Below are 19,392 nucleotides of genomic sequence, written 5' to 3'. Positions count from 1 at the left end.
CCAGCATGCTAGCATGCTAACAGTGACATTAATGCTAATATTCTGGCCTATATAGTGTAAGGTATAATTTTACCACATTCCCCATCTTAGCTTAGCATGTTAGCATGACAGCATTTGCCAATTAGCACTAAACGCCAAAAGCCTAACTAAAGCTAATGGGGACACCAGAGATTGTCCCAAAAATTAAATTAGTGCCGGTCTTTTCAGAAGTTGTTGAGGTAGTTCATGTAAAAGCGGGTTACTATCATTCATTCAATTGTAAAAAAATACTGTTTTCTTTCAATGCAGTTGCCAAAAGAGTTTCTGTTTTGTGAAAATGTAGCTGTGCCTACTTCAGGGCCACCTCAGGCAAACGATTAATGATGCATTTACATATTTTCCCTTCCTGTTTTTTTTTTTTTTAAACGTCGTTTGAGCGTTTCTTCCTCTTTGTTTGCGGCATGACTGGATTGCATCCTCTCCATCTGCTGGTGACACTGACTGACTGAATGAATGATACAACACACAGGCTTCATTTGTGCCTGCGTCCGACGCTGCCAGCTTCCCCTCCTCCAGTCATCAGACAGGACAGGAGAGAAGGACCTCGAGCAGCATTTGAAACTTAACGGTCAACGTTTTTTATTCTCGGAGCAGAAGCCCATCAGTGGTTGTTTACTGGCGGGACAGCAGAGATACTGTCAGAAAGATGCTGATCACAGACTGAACATTTGCTTTGGATCTTTAATGACCTGAAAGGCTGAAAGGCGCCTGCAGGAAGTGAATGCAGTGATAAAGGATGTGAGCGTTTTCTTTTTCACACCCGACATCGGGGAGTTAAATATATCCCCAAATTCAAAATCAATGCAATGGCTTCCCCTTTTTCTTAAAGATGAAAGACTTCATGTCAAACATGAAGCTAACCCAACATCAACCAAGACCAGAACTCTGCCCAACCAACGTTTAATTCTGGGAGGAATCAGACAGGACTCTTTGTGGTACACCTGTACATGGAAGGAGTGGACAGCGAGGCCCTGAGCTCCTCTCAAATTTCAGAAAACTTGCACGAAGCCACTCACCTTTAAAATAGCTCGGCTTGACCCCAGCGGGCCCGAGGCCAAACCACCAGCCGCTGAGCGTGGAATAAATGATAAGTGGTGAGGTTAAACAAAGAAAGAGAAAGAAGGTGGAGATATTTACACACAGGACTGCTGACTGATTTGTTCATGATCTTTTGCTACCTTGTCTTTTTGCCGAGGTTGAAACTGAGCATCAAAAAATAAAAGCTACTTTAAAAAACAAACAAACAAACAACAACAACAACAACAATAACAGCAACAAATGAAAAAAAACTAAAACTAAAACTAAGCTCGTGAATGGTTGATTTCTACAAATCTACATTCAGACTTTAAACAAGATGAGAAAAAAAAATGAGGTGTACTAATAGAATAAATGTGATCTGAGGAAATATAATGAAATACCAAAGTTCTTCAACACACTGAGGAACAAAAGTAAAACGGAGGGAGCCAGCTCAACTGAAGGGCAAAATGAAACCAAGTTCAAGACACAATAAAAACACTCGAGGCACCTCAGGACGCCTGCTGCTTTAGCCCAGCAGCCCCCCCCCCCCCCCGACCCACCCACACACACCTCCTGCAGCTCTTCTGTCATTTAAATGATAATTAAAAAGAAAACGAAGTGATCCAATTTTCATTTCCACATACTCATGGGTATTCTATAACCATATTAAAAATGAAAACTGAAAAGCGGTGGATAATTAATTTTTATTATGAACTGACAAACTGACAACATTCAAATACAATAAGCTCCTGTTGCCTCAGTCGTGCACATTTCCTCGGCTCTCACGGGGTTTGGGCTCAGTGATGCAACCGGCTGTAGGTATCAGTGCAGACCAGTGAGGTTTGGACTCACAGGACATGAATCACACACAGAGTCACTGTGAGTTGTCGTGTTTAAGGCATAATGCAGACATTTTTATTTGACAATGAGCATGTTTGCAAGTGCTGCTGAGGTGTTGGTTTCTAAAATTCATTAGTGCATAACCTGCCAGAGTGCAAAGCAAAACAAACAAACAGATAAGGAAGTCTGTAGTAGAGCTGTTTTCTCTTGTTTCCCCACACAGTGAATTAAATGTCACATCGTCATTTTGAAGAATCCTTAAGAAATTCCTTACTACAGCATAACATGATGTCAGTGGACATGAGAAATCTGTGAGATAAAAATATAAAGCGTAGTTCTGGTCAAAGCTTTTTCTCCCTTCTCCTTCCTCTCAGTCAAACTCAATTCCTGAGTTATACACGTCCAGGCCTCCTAAAGTCTCCGCTCGTTTTCTGGACTTTCTAACTCGAGTGTGTCTGTGTGTGATTTCTCACCCCACGTCTTCTTGTGTTCCTGATCCCTCCTCACCTTTTTCCTCCCCGATGGAGCCAACACTCATTATTCTCACCACATTGCCTTCTATGTCTCTCACAGCCAGATTCAATCTGGCAACATTTTTGGCTCCTGTCAGTTATAGACAAGCCATCTTTTGAACAAAACATTGAGTTATAATGGACAGACAGTAAATTTCTGTAACCTGATCTTTTTGCAAAGAAATGAATTGAAACGTGGCGATTCCTTGATTATTTGATTGTGTTGTCAGTTAACATATGTAGCCAAATAATTAGAATAAATAAATACATGACTAACAGACACAACATGCTGATGATTCATCTTCTACTGCTTCGGGTTGTACTTGGTGAATATTTACAAAATATTATGTGTCTAATTTGAATCATTTTGTTTACGTTTCAGTGATATTAGTATTAAAGTATATTAAAGTCAACCTAACACTACGTTACTAGATTTTGCAGAAGTACCTTGAGAGAATTAGAGGAAAATCTTCCAAAATATTAAATATAGTTTATCATTAATGTTGCCAAACTAATTTAGGTTCTAAGACATGACAAGACAAGATTAACTTTATTCAGCTACAGCTGCAGCATGATATAGTCAAGGTATGAAGCACTGAAAGCTGGCCGCGCACACAGACCGTTGTTATTTCTGCATTGCGTTGTCAAAAGGCTGAAATGTGCAACATAGCTTGAGATTTACGTTTTCGGACTGATTAAATGTGTAAAAAGTTGTTTTTGTTTTTGTTTTTTGTTTTTTTCACAGGACAGTAAGAAGGCTGGGGGGGAACTTTCTGTGTTGGTTAACATCCCTCACGGCTAAACTGCATAGTTTCAGGAGAAGCTGAACTACAACGATGAACTGATCTTCGAATGTTTAAAGGCAGGATGTGTTTCGTTTTGTTTTTTGAAGTCACAATTAAAAAAGGCAAATCAGAAACAAGGAATCTTTTTCTTTCTTTTAAACATAACTTTGAAAACATTTTTGGAGGGCAAGTAAAAAACTTTCACACTCCATGCCTTCCAAAGTCAGTGTGGGATAAAGCCCGTGGGAACATAAGATGGAAAGAGAACGTTTTTTTTTTTTAAATTAAAGATTAATTTGAATCCTGACACAGACTTTAGTCTTTAATGTGGCTAAACCTGCATAAATTTACACGCACTGGGGCTCTTTACTGTCTCTGCGTCGCTGCAGAGGTTCTTCTATATATAAATTACTTGTACTGTATAAATCTAAGTCATGCTCAGCAGATGTGTTTACTTGTGTGAGTCCTCTTCTTGGGTTTAAGAAAGGGAAACGTTTCAATTCACTATGATGAAGATTATTTCAAAACAAATGACACCAAATTCACGACACCACACTTTACGTCAGTGCACACTTATTAGAAGCAATAACTTGTGAAGACTGAATTCACAGTCGGCTCAGTCCAATGAATAACTCAGCTTTAATTTCAGAGGTTTAGTTAGAAAGTGTCAAAAACCTTCAAGTCTCGAGACAAAAAAAAAAAAAAAAAAAAAAAGGATGGTGGAGCTGACTTGCTGTGACTCACAACCAGCACGTTCACAAGAAAACAAATACCAAGATGTGGTTTGCCAAGATTACAAGAAAATATACCAGCAGGAGTCTGACACGGATCAAGTGTTTCAGTAAATTCAGACGATAGTCACGTCTCAGCGAGGCGTAGGAGGAGTCTTCCAGCAGGGATGTGGAGTAAGAGCTGGAGTCTTCACATATTCCCATATTTACAGAGTATGCACTCTTTGTGTTTGTTGTAGCTGTCTTTTACTTGCCAAAATCTAGCAGTCAGCCACTTCCAAATTAGTTTGAGCTGCTGGTTCCATTTGTCTCATCTGCATTTTAACCTTTTACTCACGTCGCCTTGTTTTTCCCTCAACAGCCCAAACTGGTCATCTTTGCTGCTCTCAGCAGTGCAGGATCTTGATGAAGGCTTTGCGAAACTCGATGTTGAACGTGGTGTAGATGATGGGGTTGACGGCGCTGTTGAGGTATCCCAGCCAGGTGACGGCGCTGTACAGCGAGGGCGAGATACAGCAGCTCCTGCAGTGGGCCTTCAGCACGTGGGTCAGGAAGAAAGGCAGCCAGCAGATGATGAACACGCCTTGGAAACAGGACAGGAAGCGGACGAGTGGTTCCGTGTGGACGTGGAAGAAATTACACAAGAATATCATTAATGAAACATCCTGCCAACTTTTGTATTTGTAATGAAATGATAGGTGGATTGATAGCCAGCGAGATCAATCCCAACTTCAGCGACACTGCAGGGAACGCACACGAATCACAAACTATATGAGGTTGGCCGGGAACAAAATACAGTTTAAGAAATAAACCTAAATGATGGAGGCCATAAAAACTGGAGCTTTAGATCTCACGATTTAACTCATTGTCTCTCGCTGAAGTGAGTCCAACTTTTTTCATAAAGATTTTCTCTCTGTTAATTCTAAACCTTCCATGTTCATGATTTCAAAGCTTGCAAAGAAAAGTAATGTGTTTGTCTGGAGGAAAAGATAATGTTTTAAACATCTGTCGTCGTGTCTGCCGCTACCAGAATGAATTGACCTTTAGAGAGTAATAAGCACATGAGTTATATACTGCTATGCTTCTGATAATATAAACGAAGAAATATAAAAGAAAAGAAAAGAGAAGAAAAAGGGCAGCCATTTAGTATTTTATAATCTCATCTTTCTAATTGATTTCACAGATACTGTGTATTCCAACAAATTGAAAAATTAACTGGTTTCCAAGAATGGCTAACAAATTATGATGCTATGAGATAAGGGAGGTTGATTTGGTTTGGGTTGCGCAGTTAAAAGTAACTCCTCATTATATCAGATAAGAATTTTTATTAGTTTTTCCAGACGGACACGAATCCAGCCTGTCCATTAAATTTCTTAATTTATTCCATAAATCAAATAACGATTGATCTCCAAGTTAAAGTACAATTCAATTTACAAAAAAAACATTAAAGTAGCGAAGGAGCAGCTGCTTTCAAGGGGGAGTGCCACATTTTTCACTCTTACTGCTGCTCCTGTGAGAAGCAATGCACTTTGGAGGGGCTTATAGTCGATATGTGCTGCCACATATTCAACGTATACACATGAAAAGACGAGAACGGCATTTCTTTTAGCGTCGTAAATTCAGTTTCTGTTTTGATATCCATGAAGATTACAGGCTCTGCTCACCGAGCACAATTGCGAGCATCTGTGTTGCTTTCCGCTCCTTCTGCTGCGACAGCCTCCCCCTCACCCTCTCTTTGGTGATCCCCCATTTCTCTCTGCCTCCGCTCTGCTCCCTCCAACCCTCACGTCCCCTCATGCCGTCCTGGAGGGTGGGGGGGCGAGGCATCAAGGCCGACCGTGTCACAGTGGAAGGCAGGACCGGGGTGGGTCCTACGGAGATGGACAGGGATATCTTCGCCCGTCCCGAGTGGGAGGAGGCCTGGGGTGCAGGAGGCGGAGCCAGACTCTGCGCCGTCTGCGGCAGGAACTGACCCGGCTCCACCTCGAGAGGGTGAACCACCGCCTCCTTTACCAGCGTCTGACAAACAGGTAGAGTGGAAGGAGGGTAAGCGGCGACAGACAAAAGGTATGGCTGCTTGATCGTGAAGGTGAAATAAGGGAGGGAAGAAAAGGGTCCCGCTGGGATATTTATTCATGTCAAAGTGTCAAAATGAACTCCATTATTCCTGTGGGGCAATTTGGAAACGCACATCTGACAGCACCTGACAATAGCGGCAAAAACGCACCAGTCAGGGGTCAAGACGGAAATGAGCTTTCATGAGGTTCTGTCCTGAAACAGGTCTGAGAGCTCATTCAGGTTTAAATCTGCCACTTTACTGTTCGTGCTTTTAAAAGAATGAATTTCTGAACATGGGCCAGAGAGGATGAAAGGAAGCAGACAGCGGACAAACTGGACAGGGACGGTCATTAAACTCACCACCTTCTTACGCTGCGGGGCTGCAGAGGCAGGTCTGAGGATCAGCGTGCATAACTTCACATCCTCCGGTTGTGTACACTTATTCTGGAAGAAAGGAGGAGGATTCTGGATGAGAACCCAGACGAAACCGGATATTTGAGGCTGATATCAAATAACTCATAAAAAATAAAATAAAACATTAGTTGATTACATTTTTCAAATAAAAAACAGATAGTTTAGATTTCCTATTAAAACGTCAATCAAAACAAACTATCTATCTATAATGAGCAAAAATCATAAAAACAAAATCACATTTCTTCAGAGTAATATTATTACAGCTCTGGCTGGCCTCGTGAATATTGAGTTATTTGTGCCAAAGAGTACGATTATGCAGAAGACAGACCAACACTGCAGCCCATTGTGCCAAACGGACAATACGGACCATTTCCTATGAATATGGCTTTTACATTAAAGTCTGGTTATTGTTGTTCCGCTCTGGTTGAGAGACTCACAGACTCACTCTTACCTTCAACTATACTAACCCAACCAACTCCACAAGCTGCTGGGCAAATCGTTAGAGACTCAACTTGACAATGTTCAAACCTACAGAAGTCGATTTTAAGTGTGAAAGATTTATAAAACGCTCTAAAATGAAGCTGGGACTTGGTTGGTTTATACCTTTCTGTGTCGGTGAGCCTCTCCCGTCTCTGTGCCGCCCTGCGTGTGCAGGCCGTGTCTGCGCGGCGGGGCGGTGCGTCTGCCTCGTTTACGCAGCACCACGCAGATCTGCGCGTACACCAGCAAGGTCACGATGAAGGGAACGTAGAAGGAAGCCACAGAGGAGTACACTACGAAGGCCGGGTCGGCAAAGCTGCACGTGGTGCCTTCACGGTTCGCTGACGGAGAAGAGAAAAAGGCAGAGAATGAATATTGTACATTCACTTTCTTTCTTGTCATACAAAGTTACACTTTGTTCTGGCAAACAATCACACATGTATTAAAGAAAAGGCCAAAATTTTGCAGAAATAGGGACATAAAAGCCTGAAACCTGCATTATGTGTAGTGACTATCACGGAAAAGAAGTCTGACTGTGTTGAATTCAATGAGGAAATGGCATCATTCCTCACTTTAACTATTCCCTCAGTATTTTTTTTTTTTTTAAAGTTCATTTTCTCAATTAATAGTTTCAAGTCGTCTTTAATATGAGACGATGCTCATTTTTTAAAACTGTCGTCTCATTTAGAGGAAAGCAGACCGTGAAGCAGGATGTGTGTGTGAATGTGGTGTGACAGACTTTACCAGACCCCCCCAGCTTATCTCCACCTTCTCCCCCAAATATGGTTTTGTCTGCTCATTAAAAACCAACATGGCGACGGCCATTTTTTCAAACCAGCCGCTCATAAACCAGTGGATGATGTGAAATGAGCCAAAACTCCATCAGAGCAACTAAATGGTGACGATGCTCAGGCTGTGAAGTTTGATCATTAAAGAACGAGCGTGGGCATGAAACCCAGAAAAACAGTGCTGTAGTCTGTGAGCAGCTCTTTACTGAGGAGAATGAGGCAGATTACGGCTTGTTCCTACGTCACAAATGCGGCCGCCAAACTCTCACATTGTTTTCCACTCCCTCTAATGTGGATTCTTTCGAGTTCAGCACAAGAATAATCAGAGTCCCTGGTCAGAGCCGCCTTAATTAAGGCAGAGGTCGTCTGCTGAGCATCTTCACTCCTGATCCTTCTGCGAGACAACAAACCAGCAGAGGATTATCTGCTGACTCCTTTGCAGAGAACACGTCAGCCATCACAACAATAAGAAATGCTACTGAAAGCTGTGTGCCTCCTTGCTGATGTGTACTAAGGCCGCTGATTTACTGCGTGCTCGGTCTTGCTGAATGAGCAGACATACGGCACTCGTCTCGTATCTCCTCAAAGACTGACATCAGATTTCAGGGACAGACGGAGAAGGAAGTTCCACCGGCAGTGTGTGCAGAGCAGAGTGAATTAGGCCTTTCCACCATTCTGCTCATAACAAAGTTCAAAAGCCACAACGGAGCCGAGCTTCACTTTTCAAATCAGCATAAATTACACAAAGCCTTCCTTTCTCACCATCACCTGTACTGGTATGACTCTGATGTGATTTATTGTCCAGTTGGAGAAAACAACCGCCCAAAGTAGTCACAACAGCTTTTCACAGCTTTTCACCTGTAGGCTTCAAGTACCAACTATTTTGTTTGGTTGTCGGCATTTAACATGAGCCCTAATGAAGAACTAAGAGCTAACTGAAGGGGCAGATGTTGCAGATCTAGCTGTTACCAGTATTGTTGAGTCCGAACAGCAAAGGGCAGGAGATGGCGAAGGACAGGAACCAGACCACGGCGATCATCACCGCCACCCTCCGCCTGGAGCTGTATCTGGTGTTGTAGAGCATCGGCATGGCCACTGCTGTGTATCTGCAGCAGCGTGTACACACACACACACACACACACACACACACACACTTCTTCAGACTTCATTGTCAGGTTCACAGAAGACTCCCTAAGGTTTGATTCCCAGCCCAGACAAACAGCATTTACGGTTTTTGAAAGAGATTAAAGCCGTCGCTGCTCGTTTCACAGCAACAGGGATGCAGAGCACGTAACTGCTGGCTTGACGAAACCAATTCAATCTGTCTGGGTGAGTGCAGGTCTGAGGGCTGCCCTAATCCTGGCTGCGGGGAGGAGGTCACGGAGTTACCTGAGACGCTAATGATGAAACTTGGTGCTGAAGAGATTATATTTTCAGAAAGTTTTTCACAACATAAAGTCTGAAGACGTAACTGCCATGTTTTACTGTTTCTGATGACGCTGATATGAACGAGCATTAGTCCCACAGAAATGATTCAAGTACTGCGGAGGACGATAAATGGGTTAGCACAAACTGATTTGGTCTCAAGATTTAAATTGCTATTTACGTATTTCTTTTATTTCATTTTTATTTTAGCGATAAACAGCTTCTTTGAAATGAAAAAAATACAATTCATTCATACAGAAATCTCACAATTGTCATACATTTCCCTATTTCAGGAGCAAATCTTTTATAAATCTGTTGTATGTATTGTAACCACAATAGATACAATAATCCTGTCTATCTACTTTGGGAGTGTTTGTACCCAACTTAATATCAATATATAGCAATAATATCATACTTATTTATCTAAAAGCACTTAAACAGAAATATGCTTAAGTTTATTGGCAATGAAAATATGTCAGGATATGGAATAGCTTGAATTTGCCACAGGTTTGAAATAAATGTAAAGAATCTTCATCTGGACCAACAGCAGCATTAATGTACTTACAGTTATCGCACTACATGTGATGATTTTATTTTATGATCATTTATCCACATGAAAAAAAAAAAAAAGGATATCATCCAAAACTGGAGATCTACGACGACTCCGCTGATAACGTTGATGTGGATATAACCAGCCACAAATCAGAGTTGCCAGCATATTAACCTTCCTGTCACTGGCAGTCAGTGTTTCGTTTTAAATTGCCGGGGCACGAGGCCCAGGCTGCCGTCCAACTGCGGCACGTAGTTTATCGCCCTCAGCTTTGACAAAGCAATTAAGACTCTATCTTTAGTTACGGAAGTCTAAAGCGGTGCAGCCTCGATGTGTGTCCTTATGAGAGGAATTAGGACGCAGCTGCTGACGGCCTGTCTGCTGGGCATCTGGCCACTTCCCTGTGGACTCATCAAGAGCATGTTTGGTGGACGAGAAAAACATCAAGCAAAGTCTCCTTGACCCACAAAGAAGAACCAAGCCCTAATAAACCATTATAATTGCAGAGGACGTCGGCACATGACGACTTCTGTCCCGCGGCTTCCTGGCAGCTTAATGATGGATGCATCTGGTATGCATAAATGCAGCCTGAGGGGCTACCTGCTCGTTTCGCTTACCCCTACCAATGAAGATGAAGTCTACACTTTGATTTACTGTTTGTTTCGCTATTTTGGTTCCCATTACTGTGAAATTATTCATCGCGATCAATTATTCGTCATTACCATTCGTCTTGCTGAGAGGGAGTTCGAGACCTGAGAATAATAAGATTAAAGTAACATTAAAAAGAGAAAAGAGAAATGCGGCGAGCGAAAAGAGCAGTAAGAACAAAGAGTCAGAGGAGGACTCCACCTGTCGATGCTGATGGCACAGAGGTTGAGGATGCTGGCGGTGCACATCATGACATCCAGGGTGAGCAGGATGTCACAGTGGATGAGGCTGAAGTGCCACTCCCCGACCACCTTTAAGGAGAAAAAGGTCACATTGTGATTGAACATGCTTTTCCTGCGTGCTTCGTTCAGGTGCCACGGCCAGTACAAACAGGATGAATGTTTACCAGGCTGGTTTATTCCTCAATACAATTGTGTATTTAAGTGTGTTTATTCCCGCATCTCTGTCCACCAGGACGATCTGCCATGAAGAATTTAATTTAAACTCCAATATCATGATAGAAAATTGTATTGTATTGTATTTGTGGGTGGTTCATATTTTACCCTTTGACATCGTTTGGTTGTGAAAAGTTGCCTCTAATCCTGAGTCAGCCAAAGAATGAATTCATTATTATAGCTCATTTATTTTATTTGCTTGGTGTCTTGGACCTGCACTGACACCATGTCTGGGTATAAATAGCTGAGATGGGTTAGAAACTATTTGTAGAATAATTACAGCTAATTAAAATGGATTAATCAATTAGATGACTTACATGGTTTCATCTTAGTAATTTAATGCACAACAATGTCAAACATTTGCTGATTCCATCCTTCTTTAATTAGGTTTGAGATTCAGCCTTTTTTTTTTTTTTTTTTTGGACCGGACTGAAGATGAGATAACTTTTAATTTTCCAGATGAGCTGGAGCCAGAGCTGCAGCAGGATCAGGATAATGTGAGATTTTACACAGAGCTGCCAGGATGGGTTATTACATACTGCTCAATCTAAACAGAATGGACATATTTCAAAGAATAAAATCAAATATTTTAGACTCAGTAATTTTTTTCCAAAGCCCAAACAAACATCGGCTTGTTGAAGCTGCTCAGGTGTTCATTTGGTCCTTTTCTTTGTGTCGTGGTAGAAAACAAAAAATCTTTGGGTTTTGTTTTTAATATCAGTGTCTTCCATCATTTACCGATATTTTACAGATGATAATTTCCTCGATTGTCCATTGATTTGATTTGAGACACTTTGTTTTCGCTGACCATTTGTCCAGCGCCCAGAGACATTCAGGAGACTTGAACCAAACATGAATGTGTCTTGTTTCACAAGTTTGCATCAGCTGCTTTGGGAAAAACACGCCATCTTCAAGAAAAACATTATTATTCCATTCTCTGCACCAAGCTGATGGTCAGAGCATGGGCCTTGTTTGAATACACCAAATAAACATGAAGGAGAATAACATTAAAAAAAAAAAATGCAAATCCATACGCACCTCCAAATAAACGCCCCAGGGCATGACCAGCGTGGCCAGAAGCAGGTCGGACACAGCCAAGGAGACAATGAGGTAGTTGGTGGTGGTCTGCAGAGCGCGCTCCCGAGACACGGCCACGCACACCAGCACGTTACCGAACACCACACAGAAGATCAGGAGCACCAGCAGCACGGCGTAAAAGTTGTAGGGAGGCGAGGAGGCTGAGGGAGAGCTGGAGCAGTTGGAGGTTGGGGAGGAGGCGGGGAAGGTAATGGGGGAGTATGAGGGATCATGGGTGACAAACACTGAGAAATTGCGCTCTATGGAGGAGAGAGGGAGGAAGGAGGGAGGGGAAGTCTCGTCCGACTTGTTCAGCAAAGTCATGGTCTCACTCCCATGGACATGGCCAGGCTGGAAATCGATGGCACAAAGAGCGGGAAAGGACAACAATGACCCTGAGACTTTTCATCACTCACTGTGTTTCACAACAGATCCAACTCAGATTAGCTTCTGGCACTGACAACAGTTGGAAGGAAAAAGAAAAAAAAGAAAAAGTTATTATGGTGCAATTTGTCTTTTGCCTCACTTCAGTGAACACGATGCCACTTCAGTGAGCAGGATGCCAACAAACAACACAACCCCTCGCCTGCACACAAACACGCAGGTACGCACCTTCAAAGCCGCCTAATCTCTTGGCTCTCTGCAGGTTCTCTCTGGGCCCCGGTCTCCAAAGGACTGACTGAAAGGAAGCAACGCAACCCGGTGTCATGAATGGGCACACTTTGTATAAATAAAAAACGAGATGTTGGTGAGTTTGAAAGTCTCCCTATCTTATTTCAAAAAGGTGAAACCAAAGGCCGAGAACAACAAACCATAATCACCGACAGGAAAGACAAATCTGTGGGATGATTATGTGTCAGAAGTCATTAGATGGATGAAAAAGAATATTCAGGAATATTTGATGCTCAGAGATTAGGCAAGGTGATGATGAAAGTGATGCTTTCTTCCCCTCTCTCACCCCCATCTGGCCATCTGCTTTGAAAAGGCTTCACATAAATGTCATGTTTTGGTGCAGTTAAGTGTTTCCAGATTTGGTAAAAGCGTTTGTGAAGTTGAACCAAATCTCATTTCAGCCTCCTTCGTGACCGAAACTGTCAAAGAGCAAGACGCTGCGCTGATGTCGCTCCACCGTCAGCAGTTCATGGATTTTTATTTTTCTCCTTCTAAATTGAACTAAAACTTGTGCCATAAACAGTTTTGAAATAAAAAGACATGACAAGAACCACAAGAATCCTGCACAAAACCTCCCTTTACAAGCCAAACTAACAAAGTAAGCGACTGAAAATATTTTGTGGTGATGGTTTTTTTTTGGTTGGTTTTTTTTTTTAACATCCGCAGCTAAAAAGAGTAAGAAAGCAGGAAAGTCCAAAGACTGGATAAATGACCCTGAATGGAAGTTAGAGCTTCAGGGGCGGCTGCGGCCCAGGAAGTGGAGCACATCGTCCTATAATAAGTTCATTCCCGGGCTCCTCCTGTATGCATGCTGACGTGTCCTCCTGCAGGATAATGAACCCCCACCGGCCCCTGATGGCCGTGTGAATGGCATCTATTGTAAAGTGCTCTGAGTGCTTCACAAAACTAGAAAGGTGCAATAGAGTCACAAAGTCACAATGATTTAACACCCTAATACAGCTTGGACAGGTCAAACACACAACTATTCATATAATAACTGGCAATTTAGACGGCAATTAACCGAAGCAGCATGCTTCTGGACTGGCTCTTTAACTAAGTCCGGAGATGCTGTTTAATAGTCTTACTACTCGCCTGAACGTCATCAAACCTCCGCCACCGATGTGAAAAATTATTCATGTGAAGCACTTTTTCCATCCTCTCAATAGAAATGTTTCCCAGGCTTTTTTTAAAATCGTGACATAGACACATTTACTATCAGCAGTTCTTCATCCAAACACCAACCCTCAGATAAGACGAAAAAACAGCTGCTGCTGCTACATGGAAGGCAATTTCAAACGTTTTGCGAAGATAATTTATAGCTCTTGAATACCTCTCATAGAAGTAATTATGACGGAAAGGAAAATGTGGGCAGCATGGAGAACGGCGGCTTTGAGTGACACTACGTCCTGCTACACAAGCAGAGCGACACCGTGAGCAGTTGTTATTGATTTTAAAGGAAAGGCATCATTAACATGAGTGTATTTGCTTTCTTTCATAACAGGGTGTAATGATCCCCGCCCCGAGAAGTCAATTTCATTTCACACATGGCCACCGGAGGCGAGCTGCATAATAACGCGCACACACAAACACACAAGCGCTGTAGCTGGCTCCCTGAGGTCACTGCTACAAACACCACTTTATTATCTAAGCTGTGGCTCTTAAGGTCAATTTTTACGAGATGACATCAATATGAGGACACACTTGGCCTGAGAGTCGTACTTTAAGAGTTTCTTCTCTGTCTGCACCTTTGTGGCTCCCTTTTGGGATATAATGTGTAATCTATTTTCACAGTTTTTTTTTTTGCGCTGAACATAAACGTCCTTTTTCCACATTCGTTCAATATTAAAGATCAGACAGCCTTTGGAGTAACATCGATGAGCAGAGCTGAGTTCTGTCCAATTAGCCCCATGTGTGAAAATGCAAATGTTTTCGAAGAGACAAAACCTCGTCAGTGAGGTCATGTGGTAGAAAGTTAAAAAAACTGAAAATTGGATCAAAAGTTATCCTATTAGTCTTTACTGCTGGTGAAGCGTTAAGTTAATTAAAGATGGTTTTACCTGAATAAACTTAATCAGTGTAAAAGTCTCCCAACCTTAGCCAACATTTTATGTTGTTGTTGTTGTGTTCCTTCAACACAATTGTAATCATGACACTGGGGTAAAAAAGAGACATCCAATTTGTGATGCAAAGAGCGTGCCTTCAATATTTACTTTCACTTCACAGGTTGAGCTCATTTGCCAAATTTCTAGGACTTTGACTGTTGCGTGTGCAAAACGACACCAAACCCAGCCCAGATGTTTTCCGCCTTCCAAAATGCTGCAGCGCGCACCGTAAAGCAACGATACTTAACTCCTGGGTCACTGCTGCTCATTACGAGTTTCATTTAACTTCGCACACCTTCGCTTTCATCACTGACAGAACAAATCTAATTGGAGCTGGAGCCAAAACATCACGCAGGGAGACATAAAAGGTAGCAGACATGCGAGGTCACAGGCACGAGGTTGAGGCTCCTAAAGTGAAGCAGAGATGTTTGTAGATTAAAGGGAAAAAGATACCAAAGGAGATTTAATGACGCAAGTATCCTTCCACTTTAAATAAACAATCCCTAAAAGTGAAAGGTCTTTATTCCCCATGCAGAGTGGAGAACATGAGTCGGCTGTTGTTTTGTTTCTCACCTCGTGACCTCTGATCTTTGAAAAAGCTGGTATAACATCCAATTTATTGCCATCTTCACCTCATCTGCCTCGGGCTGTGATCTTTTGTTTTTTTACTATTCTTAACACACTCCACACTCGTAAAAAAGGCATGAGCTTCAATGCATAATCAAACAAGGATGGTCTTTTTGTGAAATGAGAAGGAATAACTGTGGAGGTCAAAATTGGCACTGATGGTATAATGGAGTGAATCTAAGCTGCTGGCATTGACGCTAATGTCACGTTTTATCCTTCTGAATCCGGAAAAGGAAAACCTCACTATATGCAAGGCATGATCTTCGACTGCTATTATTGTTATTATTTTCACGTTCCTGCCTTGTTCTTCTTATGAACTCACCTCTCACTCCTTCAGCCTTTGGTCGCCCGATGCCTTTTCTGTCCTTAATCTCCCACCAGCCTTCGTCACTCCATCTCTCTCTCTTATCTCTTCCTCTTCCTGTCTAATCTCCTGTTTCTCCTGTAGAGCTGCTCTCCAGAGACACTTGACAGGTCTATTACATCCTTGGCCTTGTCTACCAAATATCTCTGGAGGAAGGGTATATAAAAAAAAAAAAAAAAAAAACCCCACAGGCAAAGGCATACTTCAGTTTTTTTTTTTTGTTGGCCAAGCTTAACTGAGCTATGAGCTGACCTGCAATAAATCTTTCATTTCTCTCACCGAGATGCAGGAACGGTGTGGATGTTCAGCAGCAGGACACAAAATATTCACCGACGTGCTTCTCGGTCTTATTTCTCCTCTCCATCCTTCCCAAAGCTACTGATGTTCCTTCACCTTCTGGTGAAGACAAATTCAATTTGCGTGACAGTAAATTTAGTACCCTACAAAGATTGGCCATTTTTTCCATAAAGATGACAAACTGCCTCCTTCGTAGGACAAGCAATTGAAAACAGAGGTGCTTTATTTGTCTCTTGTTCTCTTGTAAGGGCAAATCCAACAAGGACTTGGATGGAGAGCAGCAGTTCAGCTGCTTAATAAGCTGAGTTTTTTTTTTTTTTTTTTTTTGGTTCTCCTTTGTTTTGCTGCTCTGAAGCTGCACATTCCTCTCAGGGTAACATGGACTATCAGCTGCCTGTGCATATCCGTGGAACCAATTATGATAAAATGACTTTTCACTTTGATTTGCTTTGTGACGGGGCAGACAACAGCCTCAACGTACGGCTTCACGTGTTTGGTCACAAAGAAAAAGAAAAGTCACACCTTCAAATAACTAGAGGGATGAGAGGATCAGCTCTGTGACACATCTTCAGTCTTTCTCTCCTCACAAGAAAACCACCTCATCATGTTAGTTTTGGCTCATTACCAAAAGAAGGGACTCACCTCATGTGATTTTGTGTTCATATGAGGAGACTTCAGCCCGGATTCAGAGCTCTGAATCAACCACAAGCATCTTTTATTCAAAGAGCCAACTTTGCATCGTCTCTATTTTTTATTTAGAATCAGAGACTTCAGCTTTTGGAAGTCAACTCCAGTTGACGTGCTCAGACTGGAAATGAAGCTAAATTAAAGTGAACACACAATCACAGTCAGCTCATTGAGGGGGAAAGTGCTTAATGTGGTGTGCGGTGACGGAGATCACAGCAAATCCAGAGTAATTTGCCGTCAGTGAATCTCAATCGGATTTCAAAGTGAGAGGCGATTTCTTACACAACACAGAAGGAACCTTCAAGGTGTTGGAGTCATCACAGTTGGCTGATATTTAAGGCAATAAGCCACACAGCCATCTGCCGAAGACGTTCCTCAGTTGGTTTGTTTTTCGAAACGTTACGTTTCAGTAGATTTGCTGGGCTGCATTGTTTGATTCAAACTGTTTCCTTTATAATTCTGAGAAAATGCCTCCAGACACGTTGGTCACCAGAGGGAATCACAAATGTGAGCTTCATAAAGTGTACTGTAATTATCTGTTTCTGTGATCCCAACGGAGAAAAAGTTATTTTGTTTCAATTACGTTGAGGCAGCTCTGAAAAGATAAATACTTTGTCACAAATATTTAAAGGGCACCGTGGACTCGAGTAGAAAGAAACTGTGGAGCATCTTTGCAGGAATTTAACGAGACCGCGTCGAGCAATGAAACAAACATTCTGCATTTGATGGGACTTAAAATAGAAACAAACAATACAACTGTTTCTCAAACTCTGTAGATATCTTAGCTGAAGAAAAGCTGCACTGCTCATATTGTCCAACTTCTATCCTAACACATAATGATTCTTTTGTTCAGGTGCCATCTAAACTTGTTTTTTTTTTTTTTTTTAAAGAGGAGAGATAACTAGATAAACTCATCTCATCGAGTCCCAAAATGGGAAATTATTATGTAACAGCAGCAACTTATCAGACATTTAAAAAAAAAAACATGCTGCACAGGGAAAAAAAAGAGCAAAAATATTCACAGCAACAGCAAACAAAATAAAATAAAATAAAAACACGAAAAACAAAGAAACTAATTAAATCACTATTATGAAACACATTTTCCCCCTCAAAGAACAGGTTGGCTCTGATGGGAACACAATGTTTCAAAATGTCTGAAACCGAAGACACACACAGTGACATTATTTATAATTAGTGTGAAATGTGTCGTTTGGTTTGCTCTCCATCACTAATCAGAACTTTTCTGCATTACACACTGCATCTTAACAAAAGCCTTTAATTAGTTTGTCTTAGCTCGTGTAATAATAAAATATAAACCCGAGGAAGTCGCTTGTAAACAGAAATCCAATTATTTCCTGCAGAAAGTCTGCAGGCTGTTTGCAGTCACTCACCCTGTCTGTGTGTCTGCAGCCTCCCCGCACCGTGACCCGATCCGATCCGAACCGACCGGCCCCCCGGTCTGTGCACGGTACCGGCTCCTCCGGTGCATGGCTCCCGCTCCGTGCCGGTGAGAGCCGCCGGAGTCTGACCGGAGCCGATGAGCAGGAGGGGGAGGAGGAGGAGGTAGGAGACGAGGGAAGGAAACAGGGGAGGAGGGAGAGGGGGACTTTCATGCAAAGTTGTGGTTGATAAAGAAAAAAAAAAAAAAAAATGAACAGGACAAGAAAAAAAAAGCTGTAATTCTATTGGGTGAGATGCATTTTGGGGGCGGGGCCAAAATAACAAATTTGTAATGAAAAGGTTAAACGTGCCTAAATTACTATAAACCCAAAGTGTGAACGGATTTAACCTTAAATATGATTCATGTCTATCAGAGAGGGGAGGGGAGGCGTACCCTCCGAGGTCAGTTTTTTATTCCACACATTTGGTGGAGAGGGAGGAGCTGACCTGCCCTGGACTCTCTCCGGCAGTCACCTCACCCCCCCACCTCCTAACACATTCAGCTTTATGGTCAATTTTCCTCTAAACGGGAGCACCATTTAAAAGATTGACTTCATGTTGTATTGAAGAGGACTTGAGAGGACAGACTGAGACCATAAAGCCGTTAGGAAAGCATTTACTGAGGGAATAAAGCCAATGACAAGCAAAGCCTTTTTCCAATTGATTTCAATAAACAGACAGAATACAGGTTTAAGGCTCTTAATATTCTTCAGCATTCGCTTCACTCTTCAGCCCTGGTGTCTGCCAAGTCTGTGTCTGTAAAATATAATTTATACTAAAGGTATAATTCTAATAAGATAAGGCTTTATTGATCCCTCAAAAATGGAAACTTTTCACAGCAGCTTGCAGTAAAAATGTGACCGTCACATCGATGGACAGTAAAAAGGAGAAAAAGGGAAGAGAGCAATGAGATGAATAAATATTTAAACTGTTTGTGTGAATATATTAAAAAAAAAAAAAAAAAAAAAAAAAACCTTCATTAAGGTCACACAGAATATATATTCTGCTGTTTCCATAAAGTATGAATATGAATAAAGTGAATAAGGTGGTGAGGTTGAACAGTCTGATTGCAGTTTGAATTGATGACCTGCAGAAGCGCTCCCTCTTGTCGGGCGGCGGTGGGGGGGGTGTAACGGTGTGCTGTTAAAAGAGCTGCTAATGGCTCCCACTGTGACATTATTATTCTATGCTGTGCAGTATGTAACTAGTCTCTCAAAAAAAAAAAAAAAAAACCAACAACAAAAGATGCTGCTGGTGACCCGGAGGAGTATTGTGCGATTACCAGAGTTGCTGTTGTCGTAACAGCTGCTGAAAGTTTCAACAAGTTATGATTTATTTATCAGCTGTTCAGGAGGTTTTGACCAGGAGCCCAATTATCTACAAA

The 19,392-nt window shown here is 41.9% G+C and overlaps 1 protein-coding gene across 4 annotated transcripts; it reads right to left on the bottom strand.

Annotated features, from left to right (window-relative positions):
• Positions 1–3,982: 3,982 nt before the first annotated feature.
• drd2l (dopamine receptor D2 like) lies at positions 3,983–18,045 on the bottom strand. 4 transcript variants are annotated; one of them, XM_029504358.1, is made up of 9 exons: positions 17,960–18,045; positions 12,432–12,498; positions 11,781–12,275; positions 10,489–10,598; positions 8,634–8,770; positions 7,000–7,217; positions 6,343–6,426; positions 5,589–5,943; positions 3,983–4,507 (listed from the first exon to the last, which is right to left on the bottom strand). In XM_029504358.1, exons 3-9 carry the CDS (start codon positions 12,141–12,143, stop codon positions 4,311–4,313), a joined length of 1,464 nt encoding a protein of 487 aa, XP_029360218.1. In that variant the 5' UTR covers positions 12,144–12,275; positions 12,432–12,498; positions 17,960–18,045; the 3' UTR covers positions 3,983–4,310. The 4 variants fall into 4 exon arrangements, with proteins under 4 accessions (XP_029360218.1, XP_029360219.1, XP_029360216.1 ...); XM_029504359.1 differs by lacking the exon at positions 17,960–18,045 and having other exon boundaries at positions 11,781–12,170; positions 12,432–12,997; XM_029504356.1 differs by lacking the exons at positions 12,432–12,498; positions 17,960–18,045 and having other exon boundaries at positions 11,781–12,387.
• Positions 18,046–19,392: the final 1,347 nt, after the last annotated feature.

Source organism: Echeneis naucrates, chromosome 6 (genome assembly GCF_900963305.1).
Source record: "Echeneis naucrates chromosome 6, fEcheNa1.1, whole genome shotgun sequence".
NCBI classification, from domain to species: domain Eukaryota; kingdom Metazoa; phylum Chordata; class Actinopteri; order Carangiformes; family Echeneidae; genus Echeneis; species Echeneis naucrates.
The sequence above is the reverse complement of the archived record's forward strand: the minus strand, read 5'-3'. Positions and strand labels throughout refer to the sequence as shown.

Coding starts and splice junctions, on each gene's coding strand:
- drd2l (XM_029504358.1), bottom strand. CDS start 12,143: ATGACTTTGCTGAACAAGTCGGACGAGACTTCCCCTCCCTCCTTCCTC. Junction 6,427..6,999: donor AGGCTCACCGACACAGAAAG/GTATAAACCAAC, acceptor CCTTTCTTCCAG/AATAAGTGTACACAACCGGA. Junction 4,508..5,588: donor GATGCTCGCAATTGTGCTCG/GTGAGCAGAGCC, acceptor CCTGTTTCCAAG/GCGTGTTCATCATCTGCTGG.